This window comes from Theropithecus gelada, chromosome 15 (assembly GCF_003255815.1).
Source record: "Theropithecus gelada isolate Dixy chromosome 15, Tgel_1.0, whole genome shotgun sequence".
NCBI lineage: Eukaryota > Metazoa > Chordata > Mammalia > Primates > Cercopithecidae > Theropithecus > Theropithecus gelada.
The window spans coordinates 10,137,387-10,154,426 of NC_037683.1; the positions used below are offsets into that span (position 1 = coordinate 10,137,387).

The 17,040-nt window shown below is 52.7% G+C and overlaps 1 protein-coding gene across 11 annotated transcripts in view; it reads left to right on the top strand.

Annotated features, from left to right (window-relative positions):
• Positions 1–16,428, top strand: part of KYAT1 (kynurenine aminotransferase 1) — a 43,915-nt gene extending 27,487 nt beyond the window's left edge. For 3 of the 11 annotated variants that reach the window (XM_025359289.1, XM_025359284.1, XM_025359285.1), the window contains exons 2-13: positions 4,267–4,325; positions 7,158–7,305; positions 11,249–11,398; positions 11,479–11,565; positions 11,798–11,926; positions 12,667–12,787; positions 13,446–13,522; positions 13,651–13,740; positions 13,853–14,039; positions 14,118–14,197; positions 15,717–15,803; positions 15,900–16,428. In XM_025359289.1, coding sequence (XP_025215074.1) covers positions 4,273–4,325; positions 7,158–7,305; positions 11,249–11,398; positions 11,479–11,565; positions 11,798–11,926; positions 12,667–12,787; positions 13,446–13,522; positions 13,651–13,740; positions 13,853–14,039; positions 14,118–14,197; positions 15,717–15,803; positions 15,900–15,959 — 1,269 coding nt within the window. In that variant the 5' untranslated portion in view covers positions 4,267–4,272 and the 3' untranslated portion in view covers positions 15,960–16,428. Of the gene's footprint in view, positions 1–2,122; positions 2,333–2,905; positions 3,086–3,934; positions 4,073–4,160; positions 4,326–7,157; positions 7,306–11,248; positions 11,399–11,478; positions 11,566–11,797; positions 11,927–12,666; positions 12,788–13,445; positions 13,523–13,650; positions 13,741–13,852; positions 14,040–14,117; positions 14,198–15,029; positions 15,804–15,899 lie in introns of those variants that run through there. The other 8 variants (XM_025359292.1, XM_025359290.1, XM_025359288.1 and 5 more) reach the window with 7 other exon arrangements.
• The last annotated feature ends 612 nt before the right edge of the window (positions 16,429–17,040 follow it).

Sequence of the window (17,040 nt, forward strand, 5' to 3'; positions counted from 1 at the left end):
AAAAAAAAAAAAAAAAGATTATTTCCCACCCCCCCCCCCCCCCTCCTTTTTATTTTGAGCCCGTGTCTCCCTCTGTCGCCCAGGCTGGAGTGCAGTGGCGTGATCTTGGCTCACTGAACCTCTGCCTCCTGGGTTCCCACGATTCTCCTACCTCAGTCTCCCGGGTAGCTGGGACTACAGGCACACACCACCACATCCGGCTAATTTTGTATTTTTCGTAGAGATGGGGTTTTACCATTTTGGCCAGACTGGTATCGAACTCCTGACCTCAGGTGATCCATCTACCTCAGCCTCCCAAAGTGCTGGGATTACAGGCGTGAGCCACCACGCCCGGCCTCCCCACCTGTTTTTTTGAGACAGAGTCTCATTTTGTTGCTTAGGCTGGACTACAGTGGCACCATCTCAGCTCATTGCAACCTCTGCCTCCCAGGTTCAAGCGATTCTCCTGCCTCAGCCTCACAAGTAGCTGGGACTACAGTCATGTGCTACCATGCCCAGCTAATTTTTGTATTTTTATTAGAGATGGGGTTTTGCCATAATGTCCAGTCTGGTCTCGAACTCCTGACCTCAAATGATCCTCCCACCTTGGCCTCCCAAAGTGTTGGTGTTACAGGCATGAGCCACACCTGACCGCCCAAATTTTTTTTTTTTTTTTTTGAGACAGTCTTGCTCTGTCACCCAGGCTGGAGTGCAGTGAGTGGTGCAATCTCAGCTCACTGCATCCTCCACCTCATGAGTTCAAGTGATTCTTTTGCCTCAGCCTCCCAATAACTGGGATTACAGGGCACACCACCATGCCTGGCTAATTTTTGTATTTTTAGTAGAGATGAGGTTTCAGCATGTTGGCCAGGCTGGTCACAAACTTCTGACCTGAAGTGATCCACCTGCCTCAGCCTCCCACAGTGCTGGGATTACAGGCGTGAGCCACCGCGCCTGGCCCCCATTTGAGTTTCTTAGCATCTTATCAAATAGGAATTGTCCATAAATGTGAGAGTTTATTTCTGGACAGTCAATTCTATTCAATTGACTTATATATCTGTCTTTAAGCCAGTATCATACTTTCTTGGTTCCTGTATGTTTGTATTAAGCTTCCAAATTGTGCAGTGTGATTTCTTCAACTTTTTTCTTCTTTCTCAGGCATTGACTTTTTTTTTTTTTTTTAAGACGGAGTCTCGCTCTGTCACCCAGGCTGGAGTACAGTGGCTTGATCTCGGCTCACTGCAAGCTCCGCCTCCCGGGTTCATGCCATTCTCCTGCCTCAGCCTCCCGAGTAGCTGGGACTATAGGCGCCCGCCACCGCGCCCGGCTAATTTTTTGTAATTTTAGTAGAGACGGGGTTTCACCATGTTAGCCGGGATGGTCTCGATCTCCTGACCTTGTGATCCGCCCGTCTCGGCCTCCCAAAGTGCTGGGATTACAGGCTTGAGCCACCGTGCCCAGAATTTTTTTTTTTTTTTTTTTTTTTTTTGAGACATACCTCCCCCTGTCGCCCAGGCTGGAGTGCAGTGGATGGGATCAGGGCTCACTGTAGCCGTGACCTCTCCAGGATCAAGTGATCCTCCCGCTTTAGCTTCCCCAGTAGCTGGGACTACAGGTGTGCACCATTGCGCCTGGTCAATTTTTATATTTTTGTAGAGACGGTGTTTCAGTATGTTGCCCAGGCTGGTCTCAAACTCCTGGGCTCAAGAGATCCTCCTGCTTTGGCCTCCCAAAGTGCTGAGTTTACAGGTGTGAGACACATTGCCCTGCTTGAATTTGTTGATTGCATCTCCATGATGTATTTAACATGTTCTTCTGTCCTTGTATTTGAGTCATTCAACAGTGTGATCTAATTTAGGGCCACTTTTACCGCAGGAATAATTTGCAGGTGGTGCGTGTGTTTCCAGAGTCAGAACGTGTTTGGTTTATGCTCTTGGTGATATTCCGTGCTATCAGTGATCCTCTCCTGGATCATTTTTTAATTAGAGGTGATTTGTGTTTTCAAAGGGTCCCTTGGGTTGCTGGGGGGTGTAGTGTGCATGAGCAACAGAGTTGTTGCAAGGACGGAGTCAGATAATCGTGCAACAAAGCACTTGGTGCTATTCCTGGCACACAATGACCATATTGTTGTTGTTATTGTTAGAGCTGTAGGGGGGTACTCAAGTCCTGAGCTCAGAGGCATTTTCTGGCCAGGGCTGTCTCCTCCCTTCTCCTCTGCCCCTGGAGAAGTCTGCAGTGCCCCAAAGCTCTGGGAGGCATGTTCAGGACTGCAGCAGCCATCTCTGTGCACCTGGTGGGGCCCCTTCGGGGAAGGAAGGCTGGAGCCCCACTCGCTCAGTGCTTGCACCAGACTGTAAGTGCCCTAACCCCAATACTCTGCCACCTGCATGGCCTGGGGCTTCTGGGGTCTGGCTCGTTCCTGGATTCAAAGCTGTGCATGAGCCTTCTTTTTCAGGGGCCCTCTTTAACTGCAGCCTGGATGTGTGCTTCTCCCTTGCCCCTGCTTCTCTAGTCTAGAACTTGTAGCTCTGCATCTGAATAATCGACTTGGGCGCTGTAGGGTGCTGCTTCCCATGATCCCCTGTGCCCAGCCCAGAACCCAGTACATGGTAAGGGCTCAATACATGTCAACTGAGCCAGGCGCGATGGGGTTCCTGGGCTATGGAAGACCTGGCGCTTACTCAAATGGTCCCCAAGGCCCTTTCAGGACAGGGGGGCCTGGTGTTGAGATTACTGTGGCTGCCACCCTGACCAGGTCCTTGCCAGCTTCTCCTCTGACCTTGGGCAGGTACGTGAGCCTCTTTGAGCCTCAGTGTCCTCATCTGTTAGATGGACACTGTTGTGGCACCTCTGGTGAGAGTGCAATGGGAACTGAGCGAGGTGGAACCGAGCAAAATCCTGAGCCAGGGTTCACCATTGGTCACAGCAGGCAGCTGAGAAGAATGTTGGCTCCCTGGCTCCACGGCCCACCAGCCATCTGGGACTGGCAAACCCATAGGGACAGAAGGTTCCTCAGAGACCACAAAGCCCATGCGAGGTCTCTGGTGTTGAAGGGATTCTGAGGACAGGAGGAGCCAAATTACCTATCCAGGGTCACCCAGCCAAGGCGGGTTAGGACCTGAGTTTGGTGGCTCTCAGGTCTGGCCAGTTTCTTTCTTTCTTCCTTTCTTTCTTTTTTTTTTTTGATGGAATCTTGCTCTGTCACCCAGGCTGGAGTGCAGTGGCATGATCTTGGCCCACTGCAACCTCCACCTCCCAGGTTCAAGTGATTCTCAGGCCTCAGCCTCCTGAGCAGCTGGGATTACAGGTGTGTGTCATGATGCCCAGCTAAGTTTTTGTTTTTTTTTCCAAACTGAGTTTCGCTCCAGTTTCAGCCTCCCGAGTAGCTGGGATTACAGGTGCACGCCACCACGCCCAGCTAATTTTTGTATTTTTAGTAAGGGTGGGATTTTACCATGTTGGCCAGCTGGTCTCGAACTCCTGACCTCAGGTGATCTACCTGCCTCAGCCTCCCAAAGTGCTGGGATTACAGGCATGAGCCATTGCACCCAGTCCCTGGCCAGTTTCTGCACACCGGTGGCTGGGTAGGGAGCTGGCCTGGGAGGAACACTGGGAGGGGAGGGGGCGAGCCGGGAGCCAGGACCCTGGAACTCTCCCAGGACTGGATTAGTGCCTCCCTCAGAGTTAGGACATGGCCTTGGGTCCAACAGGCCTAAGTCTGAGTGGGTGTGTTGTGTGGCCTTAAACACATCACTCCCTCCCCTGCACCCTCCAGCCTGTTTTCCAATTCCTGTTTTCTCATTGATAAGATGGGCCTGGCCAGGTCATTCTGGGAATGAAATGGAAGTGCTTAGCAAGACCTCTGTAAGTGGAGGCTGCTGCTGTCACTGTTGCCATTATCCTCCCTTTCTGCTCCACTGACCTCCTGCTCTTCTTCCTTAACCCTCAGCCCTTCCTGAGTCAGACTAACCTGACCAAGTCAGGGCTCTGTCTCAGGACACGTGGAGCCAGGGCTGGAAGCCTCCACTGGACAGGCGCCAGGCAGCCCCTGCAGGTTGGGGAGGTGGAGGCTGCTGGAGTCGGGAGGAGCCAGGTGAGGGTGTTGGAACATAACAGGCTTGGGAGGCAGGCAGAAACCTGCCCTTCTGGGAGCTCTGATCTCTGCCCCCTCCTGGGAGCAGACAGGGTAGGGCTGTGGCCTGAAAGCAGCTGTCCCTCCTTTGCGCAAGCCCGGACCCCTGCACCCAGACAGATTCCATCTCTGACCTTCCACTTGTTCGTCTCCAGCTCACCATGGCCAAACAGCTGCAGGCCCGAAGGCTAGACGGGATCGACCACAACCCCTGGTGAGCCAGCTGAGCTGGGGAGGTGTGTGGGTGTCCCCTCGGGCATGGGTTGGCCATCTGTGCGTTCACAGCAACTCAGCAGTACCCCAGATGGTGGCGGTACACAGACTGCCAGATTCCAGCCACAGCTCAGGAGAGGCAGGGCCCGAGGGAGCAGGCTTGGTTCAAATCTCAGCTTTCTCCTGCATGACTGTGGCACTAGGACAGGTGACATACCTGCTCTGAGCCTCATGTCCCCAGCTGCAAAATGAAGAATTATACCTACCTGGAGAGCACTGGGGAGGAGAAAGTGAAATGCCGTCCAAAGCCATTTACCCAGGCGCCAGGCTAAGCACTTTCCAGGGATGACTTTCTTTCTCACTTGGTACAGAGTCAGATACCCTAAGATAAGTAAGATAAGCAAGTAAGATATAGTTGGATCTTCACTAGACATTTGCAGAGGTTGATATTGTTTTCTTTTTTGACTTGTTTTCTTTTCATTTTATTTTTGAGATGGAGTTTTGCTCTTGTCGCCCGGGCTGGAGTGCAATGGCGTGATCTCGGCTCACTGCAACCTCTGCCTCCCAGGTTCAAATGATTCTCCTGCTTCAGCCTGCCGAGTAACTGGGATTACAGGCGTGCAACACAATGCCCAGCTAATTTTTTTTCTTTTTTTTCCCCCCAGATGGAGTCTCACTCTGTTGCCCAGGCTGCAGTGCAGTGGCATGATCTCAGCTCACTGCAGCCTCCCCCTCACGGGTTCAAGCAATTCTCCTACCTCAGCCTCCCAAGTAGCTGGGATTACAGGAGTGCGCCAACCACACCCAGCTAATTTTTTTTTTTTTTTGTATTTTTAGTAGAGAATGGGTTTCACCCTGTTGGCCAGGCTGGTCTCGAACTCCTGACCTTGTGATCCACCCGCCTCAGCCTCCCAAAGTACTGGGATTACAGGCATGTGCCACCGTGCCTGGCCCTAATTTTTATATTTTTAGAGAAGATGGGGTTTCACCATGTTGTCCAGGCTGGTCTCAAACTCCTGACCTCAAGGGATCTGCCTGCTTCGGCCTTCCAAAGTGCTGGGGAATACAGGCGTGAGCCACCGTGCCCAGCCAAAAATGACACGCTTTAGACATATTTATTGGTATGCAAATTCAACTCAGCCAAGTCTTGACTCTGCTCCAAACTAGCCCCAAACCACATACCAGCCTCTTCATCCAGCTTCCCAGCCTTTCTCCCACCTAGAGAGGTGGCCACCAGGCAGAGCCAGAACAGAGGATTATGGGTCCAGAGATGATGTGTGCCTGGGATGGTGGGGCCCTGTTCTGCCCAGAGTAGGGTAAAGAGCATAAAACTTTGCTTGAGGTGGAAGTAGAAAGGCTGACTGGCTGTGCCTTGTACTAGCTGGGAGGCTTTAGGCAAGTCACTCCACTCCTTATCCCCACAGTGGTCCAGGAACAGGACGTGCCTCACAGGCCATTGTGAAGGTTGTATGAGCAGCGCATTTAACTGTGCTGTTGACAAATCCAAGGAGGAGTCATGCAATCTGTGCAGGGAGTCTCAACTAGTATTTGGAAAGAATAGAGTAGGATAGGACAGGACAGGAAATACTGCAGGAGATTGCACCAAGAAGGATGAAGCTTCCATTCCATGTTTGTGCTGCACAGGGTTGATGATGCAAAGATGATTTCTTGGCCGGGTGTGGTGGTTCACGCCTGTACTCCCAGAACTTTGGGAGGCTGAGGCGGGTGGATCACCTGAGGTCAGGAGTTCGAGACCAGCCTGGCCAACATAGTGAAACTCTGTCTGTACTAAAACTACAAAAATTAACCAGGCGTGGTGGCGGGCGCCTGTAATCCCAGCTACTCGGGAGGCTGAGGCATGAGAATCACTTGAACTCGGGAGGCAGAGGTTGCAGTGAGTTGAGATTGTGCCACTGTACTCCAGCCTAGAGGACAGAGCGAGACTCTGTCTCAAAAAAAAAACGGGGGCGCTGGGCGAGGTGGCTCACGCCTATAATCCCAGCACTTTGGGAGGCCGAGGCGAGTGGATCATGAGGTCAGGAGATCGAGACCATCCTGGCCAACACGGTGAAACCACCGTCTCTACTAAAAATACAAAAAATTAGCCAGGTGCAGTGGCGGGCACCTGTAGTCCCAGCTACACAGGAGGCTGAGGCAGGAGAATGGCGTGAAACCTGGAGGCGGAGCTTGCAGTGAGCCGAGATTGCGCAGCCTGGGTGACAGAGCGAGACTCCGTCTCAAAAAAAAAAAAAAGAAAGAAAGAAAGATGCTTTCTTCCTATGGGACGTGGTGGAAGAACCTGGAAAGCCCCTGGGCTGACTCTTGTGATCATCAGTGTGCCTGACTGACTAATCTCAATACAGGGGACCAGCTGTGGCACTCAGGCAGCTCTTCAGGCTAGGACAGTCGCTGGTTTTCCAGTTTTTGTTTTTCTTGCGTGTGGTTTTTTTTTTTTTTTTTTTTTTTTTAGACGGAGTCTCGCTCTTGTCATCCAGGCTGGAGTGTGATGGTGCGATCTCAGCTCACTTCAACCTCCAGTACCCGGGTTCAAGCGATTCTCCTGCCTCAGCCTCCCGAGCAGCTGGGATTACAGGCCCCCGCCACCATGCCCGACTAACTTTTATCTTTTTAGCGAAGACAGAGTTTCACCATGATGGCCAGGCTGGTCTCAAACTCCTGACCTCAGGTGATCCGCCCACCTCGGCCTCCCAAAGTGCTGGGATTACAGGCGTGAGCCACCACGCCCGGCCAATTGTCCAGTTTTTCTAAACAGGCCAAAGTCCAGGTCACCATGTAGGGCTGGTCTGGTGCTGATTCTCCGTTTGTTACCCAGGGTGGAGTTTGTCAAACTGGCCAGTGAGCATGACGTCGTGAACTTGGGCCAGGGCTTCCCGGATTTCCCGCCCCCAGACTTTGCCGTGGAAGCCTTTCAGCATGCTGTCAGTGGAGACTTCATGCTCAACCAGTACACCAAGGCGTTTGTGAGTCTCCCCGTCTCCCTGGAGGCACTGGGGGAGGAAGGGGGTGGGGCTTTCTGGACATCAAGCCCACACAGGCGTCAGGCTTCAGGGGACAGAGCCAGGGGATTCTGTGTGACCATAGTTCAGTGTTTACTGAGCGTGTCCTCTGTCCCAGAGCCTGTGCCTCATGGTCTAGTGGGGATGGCAGACAAGAAACCAGTAACGACAGGCAGTGGATATGTGCCGTGATGGAGGAGGATGGGATACCACGGGAGTGAGAAAGAGGGAATGAAACCTGGGGAGGGGACTGGAGAGATGCGCTAAGACTTCCTGGAGAAGGTGACACTTAAACCAAGTCCTGAAAGACAAGCTACTATTTGGATTACACTCTAAATCCGAACTTTTTCTGGAAAGGACCACGTAGTAAATACGCGACAGTAGCTGGATTAGAACTGTGGTTCTTTTTTCCTTTTTCTTTTTTGAGACAGGGTCTCACTCTGTTATCCAGGCTGGAATGCAGTGGCGCGATCATGGTCCACGGCAGCCTCGACCCTGCCAGGCTCAAGTGGTCCTCCCACCTCAGCCTCTGGAGTAACTGGGACTACAGGTGTGCGTCACCATGCCCAGCTAATTTTATTTATTTATTTATCTTTGAGTCAGGGTCTCACTCTTGTCACCTAGGCTAGAGTGTAGTGACATGATCACGGCTTACTGCAGCCTCTACCTCTTGCGGCTCACATGATATGTCATTTCCTGGGGCTCATGTGATCCTCCCACCTCCGCCTGTAGAGTTGCTGGGACAACAGGGGTATGCCACCTCGCCCAGCTAATTTTTTTTGTATTTTTTGTAGAGACAGGGTTTCACCATGTTGCTCAGACTGGTCTCAAACTCCTGGGCTCAAGTGATCCTGCCACCTCAGCCTCTGAAAGTGCTGGGATTACAGGTGTGAGCCACTGCGCCCTCGTTCTTTGTTTTTTGGTTTTTTTTTTTTGAGACGGAGTCTCCCTCTGTCGCCAGGTTGGATTGCAGTGGCGCAATCTCAGCTCACTGCAACCTCCACCCCCCAGGTTCAAGAGATTCTCCTGCCTCAGCCTCCCAAGTAGCTGGGACTATAGGCGTGCACCACCTCGCCCAGCTAATTTTTGTATTTTTAGTGGAGATGGGGTTTCACGATGTTAGCCAGGATGGTCTTGATCCCTTGACCTCGTGATCCGCACACCTGGGCCTCCCAGAGTGCTGGGATTACAGGCGTGAGCCAATGCACTCGACCGCACTCATTCTTTTTAATGGCTGCATACTGTTCTGTTGCCTAGATGTGCCGTAATGTATTTAAGCATCCCTGCACTGATGGACTGCTTCTGCTATCTCAGTATCATAAGCAGTGCCACGGCGAATTTCCCTGTGTGGACATCTTTGTATACATGTGCATTTCTCTAAGATAAATTCCTGGAAGTAAAACTAGCGAATGAAAGGCTATAAATATTTATAAATACAATAGGTGGATATTGTTAAGAAATAGTGTGTGCCTGTAATCCCAGCTACTTGGGAGTCTGTGGCAGGAAGATCACTTGAGCCCAGGAGTTTGAGGCCGGTGCAACATAGTAAGATCCTGTCTCAAAAATTAACACCTAAGTAAATAATTGCCTTCCAGTAAGGTTTACTCATTTACATCCCTGCCAATAGGCTGGTCTCAGAGTTGGTTGTAAAGTTCCTTCTTTGATCCAAAAAAAAAAAAAAAAAAACCATCTGGATATGTATCTTTTTCTTGCTGCTTTTTCTTTTCTTTCTTTTTTCTTTTTTTTTTTTTAATAGAGACAGGGGCCGGGCGTGGTGGCTCACGCCTGTAATCCCAGCCTTCTGGTAGGCTGAGGCTGGCAGATCACCTGAGGTCAGGAGTTCAAGACCAGCCTGGCCAACATGGTGAAACCCTGTCTCTAATAAAAATTAGCCGGGTGTGGTGGCGGGCGCCTGTAATCCCAACTACTTGGGAGGCTGAGGCACGAGAATCGCTTGAACCCGGGAGGTGGAGGTTGCAGTGAGCTGAAGTGGTGCCATTGCACTCCAGCCAGCGTGACAACAACAACAACAACAACAACAACAAAATAGAGACAGGGTTTCCTTATGTTACCCAGGCTAGGCTCAAGCAATCCTCCCACCTTAGCCTCCCAAAGTGCTGGGATTACAGGCATGAGCCACTGTGCCCAGCCTCATTAAATATGTTAACCTTTTTCTTTTATGTTGCAATATTTCTCTCTTCCTGTTTTAACTTTGCTCATGGTGCCTTTTATTTTTATTTAATTAATTAATTTATTGTCTGAGACAGAGTCTCAATTCTATTACCCAGACTGGTGTGATCATAGCTCACTGTAGCCTTGATCTCCTGGGCTCAAGCAATCCTCCTGCCTCAACCTCCCGAGTACCTGGGACTACAGGCATGTGACACCACACCTGGATAATTTTTTGATTTTCCATCAGTAGAGACGGAGTCCCTCTGTGTTGCCCAGGCTGTTCTCAAACTCCTGGCCTCAAGCAACCCTCCTGCCTCATTCTCCGAAAGTGCTAGGATTACAGGAGTGAGCCACTGTGCCTGGCCTGTGCCTTTTGTTGTACAGAAAATTTTTATTTTTGTGTGGCCAAATCTGGTTTAGTGAGTTACTGAGTTAAGTTCTAGACAAGGTTTTGATCACTTGGCTTAGCCTTGAGTATTTTTGTTTTGTTTTGTTTGTTTGTGTTTTTTTTGAGACAGAGTCTCGCTCTGTCGCCCAGGCTGGAGTGCAGTGGTGCGATCTCGGCTCACTGCAAACTCCGTCTCCCGGGTTCACGCTATTCTCTTGCCTCAGCCTCCCGAGTAGCTGGGACTACAGGTGCCTGCCACCACGCCCGGCTAATTTTTTGTATTTTTAGTAGAGACGGGGTTTCACTTTGAGTATTTTATAAGTGTCCTCAGCAAACAAGTTTCTGGATCTAATCTTCCTCTCAAAAAGGGGTGCTTCCAAAACTGCAACATGAGGTTCCTGACCCTCAACTGTGTGTGACTTTAGACAAGTAATTTCTTTTCTCTGGGTCTCTATTTTTCTACCTGTCAAATAGTGGGAATCAGGCCAGGCACGGTGGCTCACATCTGTAATCCCAGCACTTTGGGAGGCTAAGGCAGGCGGATTACCTGAGGTCAGAAGTTCAAAACCAGCCTGGCCAACATAGTGAAACCCTGTCTGCACTAAAAACACAAAAATTAACCGGGCATGCTGGCGCGTGCCTGTCGTCCCAGCTACTTGGGAGGCTGAGGTAGGAGAATCACCTGAACCCAGGAGGCGGAGGCTGCAGTGAGCCACGATTGTGCCATTGCCCTCTAACCTGGGTGACATGAGTGAGACCCTGTCTCAAAAAAAAAAAAAAGCCTCTCCTGCAAAGCTGCTGGGAGGATCAGGTGGGCACAAACATGACAAACATGCTTCTTAAACTTAGAGATGTGGAAAGTGGGGAGTTTCTACTGCCTCGCGGGCTCTTGGACTGAGGTTCATGGAGGCAAACACTTCCTCTGGTTCTCTGCTGAATCCCCACCCTGGGCTCCGGGCCTGGCACAGAACAGGCCCCATGGCAAATGCTGGTGGAGGAGATGGAAGAGCGTATATCTGAGTCAGTGCAGGCCTGGTGGTTGGGACCCTGGAGTCTGGGACCATATAGATTGTGTAACCTTTACCTCCCAGAGTACACAGGATCACAATAGCACCTGCCTCTGGGTTGCTGAGAGGATGAGATCAAAGAAATCCCACAAATAGCTTGGTGTGTAGAGAAATCCAGAGTGTTGAAAGCTAAACTATTCCATGTCCCCTGGGGCCCAGGCTACCAGTATCTGACTTTGCCCCAGACTTGCTGCTGAAAGGTGCTAGAACTGCCTGGATACAGCTGGGCAGGAGGATGGGCCCGGCTGAGCTGGACAGTTGACCCCCGCTGTCCTGGCAGGGTTACCCACCGCTGACGAAGGTCCTGGCAAGTTTCTTTGGGAAGCTTCTGGGTCAGGAGATGGACCCGCTCAGGAATGTGCTCGTGACTGTCGGTGGCTATGGGGCCCTGTTCACAGCCTTCCAGGCCCTGGTGGACGAAGGAGATGAGGTGAGTGGGCAAGACTTGGGCTGAGTGGGACCGAGAGGTCAGGGCCGTGCTGACTCCAGCTGATTTGAACCTTCTATCAGGTCATCATCATCGAACCCTTTTTTGACTGCTACGAGCCCATGACAGTGATGGCGGGGGGTCGCCCTGTGTTTGTGCCCCTGAAGCCGGTAAGGATGCTAGGTAGAGGATGGATGGGCAGAGGGATCCAAGGCATGGGCAGAGTTGGACCCTGGGCATTGGAACAGGAGGAAGGAAGTGAAGGAAGCCAGTTCCCCTAAGCTGGGAGGGCAGAGGGGAGGTGTGTGTGTTGGGATCCCAGGGGAGAGAAGGTGGGGATGGATGCTGGGGGAAGAGCTGCACGTCACGTGGGTAAGTGGTACCACCCCTGCCACCTTGCAGGGTCCCGTCCAGAACGGAGAACTGGGTTCCAGCAGCAACTGGCAGCTGGACTCCATGGAGCTGGCCAGCAAATTCACATCACGCACCAAAGCCCTGGTCCTCAACACCCCCAACAACCCCCTGGGCAAGGTACTGGAGGGACCTCCTTCCCTGGCCGCCCGCAGAGCTAGTCATGTCTCCTGCACTGTTACTGAGTTGCTGCTGTGGGGCCTCGTGTGGGAGGGCCATACACAATGAGCTCTGAGGACCAAGGCTCCAGAGGTCCCAGGACAGGGGCAGGAATACCCAGGGAAGGTCTGAGGGCTGGAACAGTGAACTGGGCTGGGAGCCCCCATCACTTCCCAGTGACCATGGAATAGTGACTATGCTTCTCAAAGTATCTCATGTGTAATGTGGGAACCTGAGGGGACTGACCTCATGGGTCATTGTTGCAGGGATCCAATGCAATGGTGTGGAACAGCCCATAGCACTGGGCTTGGCTGTATTCGCCATTTATTTATTTTTTCGTCTCGCTCTGTCTCCCAGGCTGGAGTGTAGTGGCGGGATTTTGGCTCATTGCAACCTCCGCCTCCTGGGTTCAAGCAATTCTCCTGCCTCAGCCTTCCGAGTAGCTGGGATTACAGGCACCTGCCAACATGCCCAGCTAATTTTTGTGTTTTTAGTAGAGACAGGGTTTCTCCATGTTGGCCAGGCTGGTCTCAAACTCCTGACCTCCAGTGTTCTGCCCGCCTTGGCCTCCCAAAGTGCTAGGATTACAGGCGTGAGCCACCGCACCTGGCCGCAGCTGTGTTCTTTAACCTCTCTGAGTAGGCCTCTGTGTTTGGGGATGGTCTCAGCTGCAGGTCTGGGCTCTCCTTGGGAATCCACAGGTGTTCTCCAGGGAAGAGCTGGAGCTGGTGGCCAGCCTGTGCCAGCAGCATGATGTGGTGTGTATCACTGATGAAGTCTACCAGTGGATGGTCTACGACGGGCATCCTCACATCAGCATTGGTGAGCCAAGCCTGCCCAGAGCCCCTCCCCTGCACATTGGTGGCAGGGCCTTGACCCCACCTGAGAGTCAGCGCAGGCCTGGTAGTTAGAACCCAGAGTTCTGGAGCCCTGCAGATCCTGTGACCTTTGCCTCCCAGAGTACACAGGAAAACAAAAAACAATAGCATCTGTCCCCCTGGTTGTCGAAAGGATGAGGTCAAAGAAATCCTATGCTGGGCATAGGATTACAGGCTCACGTCTGTAATCCCAGCACTTTGGGAGGCTGAGGCTGGCAGATCACTGGAGGTCAGGAGTTCGAGACCAGCCTGGCCAACATGGTGAAATCCCGTGTCTACTAAAAGTACAAAAATTAGCTGGGCATGGTGGTGCGTGCCTGTAGTCCCAGCTACTCAGGAAGCTGAGGTAGGAGGATCACTGGAACCCGGGAGGCGGAGGTTGCAATGAGCTGAGATGGTGCCATTGCATTGCTGCCTGGGCAACAGAGCGAAACTCCATCTCAAAAAAGAACGAAAGAAAGAAAGAAATTCTGCAAATAGCTTAGTATGTAGAGGAGTCCAGGATGTCAAGAGCCTATGGGTGCCCCCTGGGGCCCAGACCACCACCCTTCCCCTTACCCCTCACCCCAGTCTCAGCAGCTGCTCTGTTCGGCCTTGGGCAGCCAGCCTCCCTGGCATGTGGGAACGGACCCTGACCATCGGCAGCGCCGGCAAGACCTTCAGCGCCACTGGCTGGAAGGTGAGTTGCTGAGGGTGGGAGGTCACCAGCCCCTGCAAGATCCTTGGCAAGTGAGGTGGGCCTGGGAATGAAGAAGGCTTTAGCCAGGCCTGGAAGGACCTCCCCCACTACCTGTGCTCCTGCTCCAGGTGGGCTGGGTCCTGGGTCCAGATCACATCATGAAGCACCTGCGGACCGTGCACCAGAACTCCATCTTCCACTGCCCCACGCAGAGCCAGGTGAAGAGGGCAGGGGACGCCATGGGGGAGCAGGGAGACAATGAAAGAGCCCAGGCTGGCCCCCGCGTCAGGGAACAGCTAATCTGTCTGGGTGTCTGTCTGCCCTGCCTAGGCCGCAGTAGCCGAGAGCTTTGAGCGGGAGCAGCTGCTCTTCGGCCAACCCAGCAGCTACTTTGTGCAGTTCCCGCAGGCCATGCAGCGCTGCCGGGACCACATGGTACGCAGCCTACAGTCAGTGGGCCTGAAGCCCGTCGTCCCCCAGGGCAGCTACTTCCTCATCACAGACATCTCAGACTTCAGTGAGTGAGACTGGCCGCTCTGGGCAGGGCGCAGGGGCTGGAGGCTGCAGGGGGCTCAGTGTGGCCTCTGTCTCCCAGAGAGGAAGATGCCTGACTTGCCTGGAGCTGTGGATGAGCCCTATGACAGACGCTTCGTCAAGTGGATGATCAAGAACAAGGTGGGCTGGGCCTCTGCCATGCAGCCATGTATGGTTTCACAGGTTGTGTGCTGCTCAAGGGTGCCCAGGCAAGAGGCTCCTGGGCCAGATCCTAGTCTGCCTCTGCCGTGAACCTTGGGGCAGGGTTGTATCCACTTAAAAGAACGAGGAGCCTTTTTTCTCTTTTCTTTTCTCTTCTCTTCTCTTCTCTTTTCTTTTCTTTTCGACTTTCTTGAGACGGAGTCTCGCTCTGTCGCCCAGGCTGGAGTGCAGTGGCGCGATCTCAGCTCACTGCAAACTCCACCTCCCGGGTTCACGCCATTCTCCTGCCTCGGCCTCCTGAGTAGCTGGGACCACAGACGCCTGCCGCCACGCCCAGCTAATTTTTTTTGTATTTTTAGTAGAGATGGGGTTTCACCGTGTTAGCCAGGATGGTCTTGATCTCCTGACCTTGTGATCTGCCTGCCTCGGCCTCCCACAGTGCTGGGATTACAGGCGTGAGACACCGCGTCCAGCCTTTTTTTTTTTTTTTGAGACAATCTCACTCTGTCGCCTAGGCTGGAGTGCAGGGGCGCAATCTCAGCTCCCTGCTACCTCCACCTCCAGGGTTCAAGTGATTCTCCTCCCTTAGCCTCCCAAGTAGCTGGGTAGCTGGGATTATAGGCACATACCACCACGCCTGGCTAATTTTTGTATTTTGTAATTTTGTAGAGACAGGGTTTCACCATGTTGGTCAGGCTGGTCTCCAACTCCTGACCTCAGGTGATCCATCCCACTTGGCCTCCCAAAGTGCTGGGATTACAAGCGTGAGCCACCGCGCCTGGCCCAAGGAACCTGTTTCTCACTTGCACAGAGATACTGTGTGGGCTGGCAGGATTTCCTGCCTCTTTGGATCTCCGTCTTCCCGTCTGTACAGTGAGGAGCTGGACCATTAACTCTGAGGTCCATCCAGGTTCGATCTGTGACTCTAAGGCTTTGTTCTTCTCTGGCTCTGCCCTGACCTGCTTCGTGAACTTCCCTCTCTCAGCGTCTGTCTGCCCTCTATACCCAGGGAGGGACTTGGAATGGCCTTCTGGGATCCTTTTCCTCTGACTTTGTGTTTGTTTTTGTTTTGAGACGGATTTTCTCTCTTTCACCCAAGCTGCAGTGAAGTGGCACAATCTCAGCTCACTGCAACCTCCACCCCTGGGCTCAAGCAGTTCCCCTGCCTCAGCCTCCCAAGTAGCTGGGATTACAGGCACGCGCCACAGCGCCCAGCTAATTTTTGTATTTTTAAGAGATGGGGTTTGGCCATGTTGGCCAGTTAGTCTCGAACTCCGGACCTCAGGTGATCCACCCGTCTCAGCCTCCCAAAATGCTGGGATTACAGGCGTGAGCCACCACGCCCGGCCTTTTTCCTGTGACTTTGAGGCAGCACTAGGTGCAGGATTGGAGCTAACTCTCCTTCCCCGCCTGGTTGTGGGAACCTGTCTGTTCCCTCCGGGGCCAAGGCCTGCTGGGCCACGAAGCCGTGTTGAGACATGTCCTTCCTCCTCCCCAGGGCTTGGTGGCCATCCCTGTCTCCATCTTCTGCAGCGTGCTGCATCAGAAGCACTTTGACCACTATATCCGCTTCTGTTTTGTGAAGGTAAAGGGCGGGGCTGGGGGAGGAAAGACCTCCCAGAGCTTCCCAAGGCCTGCTGGGGGCATGGGGAGAGTGTGGGACTAATCTGTGCTGGTGCAGGATGAAGCCACGCTCCAGGCCATGGACGAGAAGCTGCAGAAGTGGAAGGCGGAGCTCTAGCCCTGAAGTCACACCTTGGCCCTGACATCCCCACCTGCCCGCAGAGATACTCTTGGGTGTCTGTCTTTGTCCAGGTTTCAGACATTTCCGGGTCGGGGAAGATGCTGTTGGGAAACCTCTTCTCTGTGACACAGAATGTCCTGGGTGGGAGCCGCCCTTCTTCATCTTAGAGAACCAAGTGCCTCCTGTCTGAAAGGTGAGGGCGGCCTGACCTGGGCCTCTCTCGGCTCCTCTGTAGGTGGGTTTGTCGGGTCTTGGGTTACTTCTGGTCTCTCCAGGCTTGGCCGAGACCGACGGTAGAGTCCCACCGTGTATCGATCACATCCCAGCCCTGCATGGGCCCTGCTAAGGCTCAGGCATTACCTCACCTTTCCTGGCTCATCTCGGCCTTGGGGATTTGCCTTTAGACTTGAGTGCTCAAGCCACTCCTTTTCATCCACAATAAAAGGTTTAAGTTATTCAAATCCTTCTTGACATTTTCTCTCTGTTTCACACTCGAGCTGATGGCTGATCTAACTTGATAAGAATGCCGAGGAGAACCTCAGACACCCCCACAACTCTGTACAAATGATTTCTGTAGTCACATAGTTAGTGGCACAACCAGGCCTAGAACCCAAGGCCCCCAAATGTATTCCTTACTATTAATCTTTTTTGTTTTTGTTGTTTTTGTTTTTTAGACAGAGTCTCACTCTGTCACCCAGGCTAGAGTGCAGTGGCATGATCTCGGCTCACTGCAACCTCCACCTCCCGGGTTCAAGCAGTTCTGCTGCCTCAGCCTCCTGAGTAGCTGGGACTATAGGCACCCCCCACCACGCCCAGCTAATTTTTGTGTTTTTGTAGAGATGGGGGTTTCACCATGTTGGCCAGGCTGGTCTCAAACTCCTGACCTCAGGTCATCCACCCGACTCGGCCTCCCAAAGTGCTGGGATTACAGACGTGAGCCACCATACCTGGCCTCTCATATTAATCTGATGGTAGCAGTTATTGGTGCTGGGTGTGGTGGCTGGGGTGGGGGTGTCGTGTGTGTGTGTGTGTGGAGGGGATTGGGGCTTGTGACAAGGAAGACATGGACATTCCCACG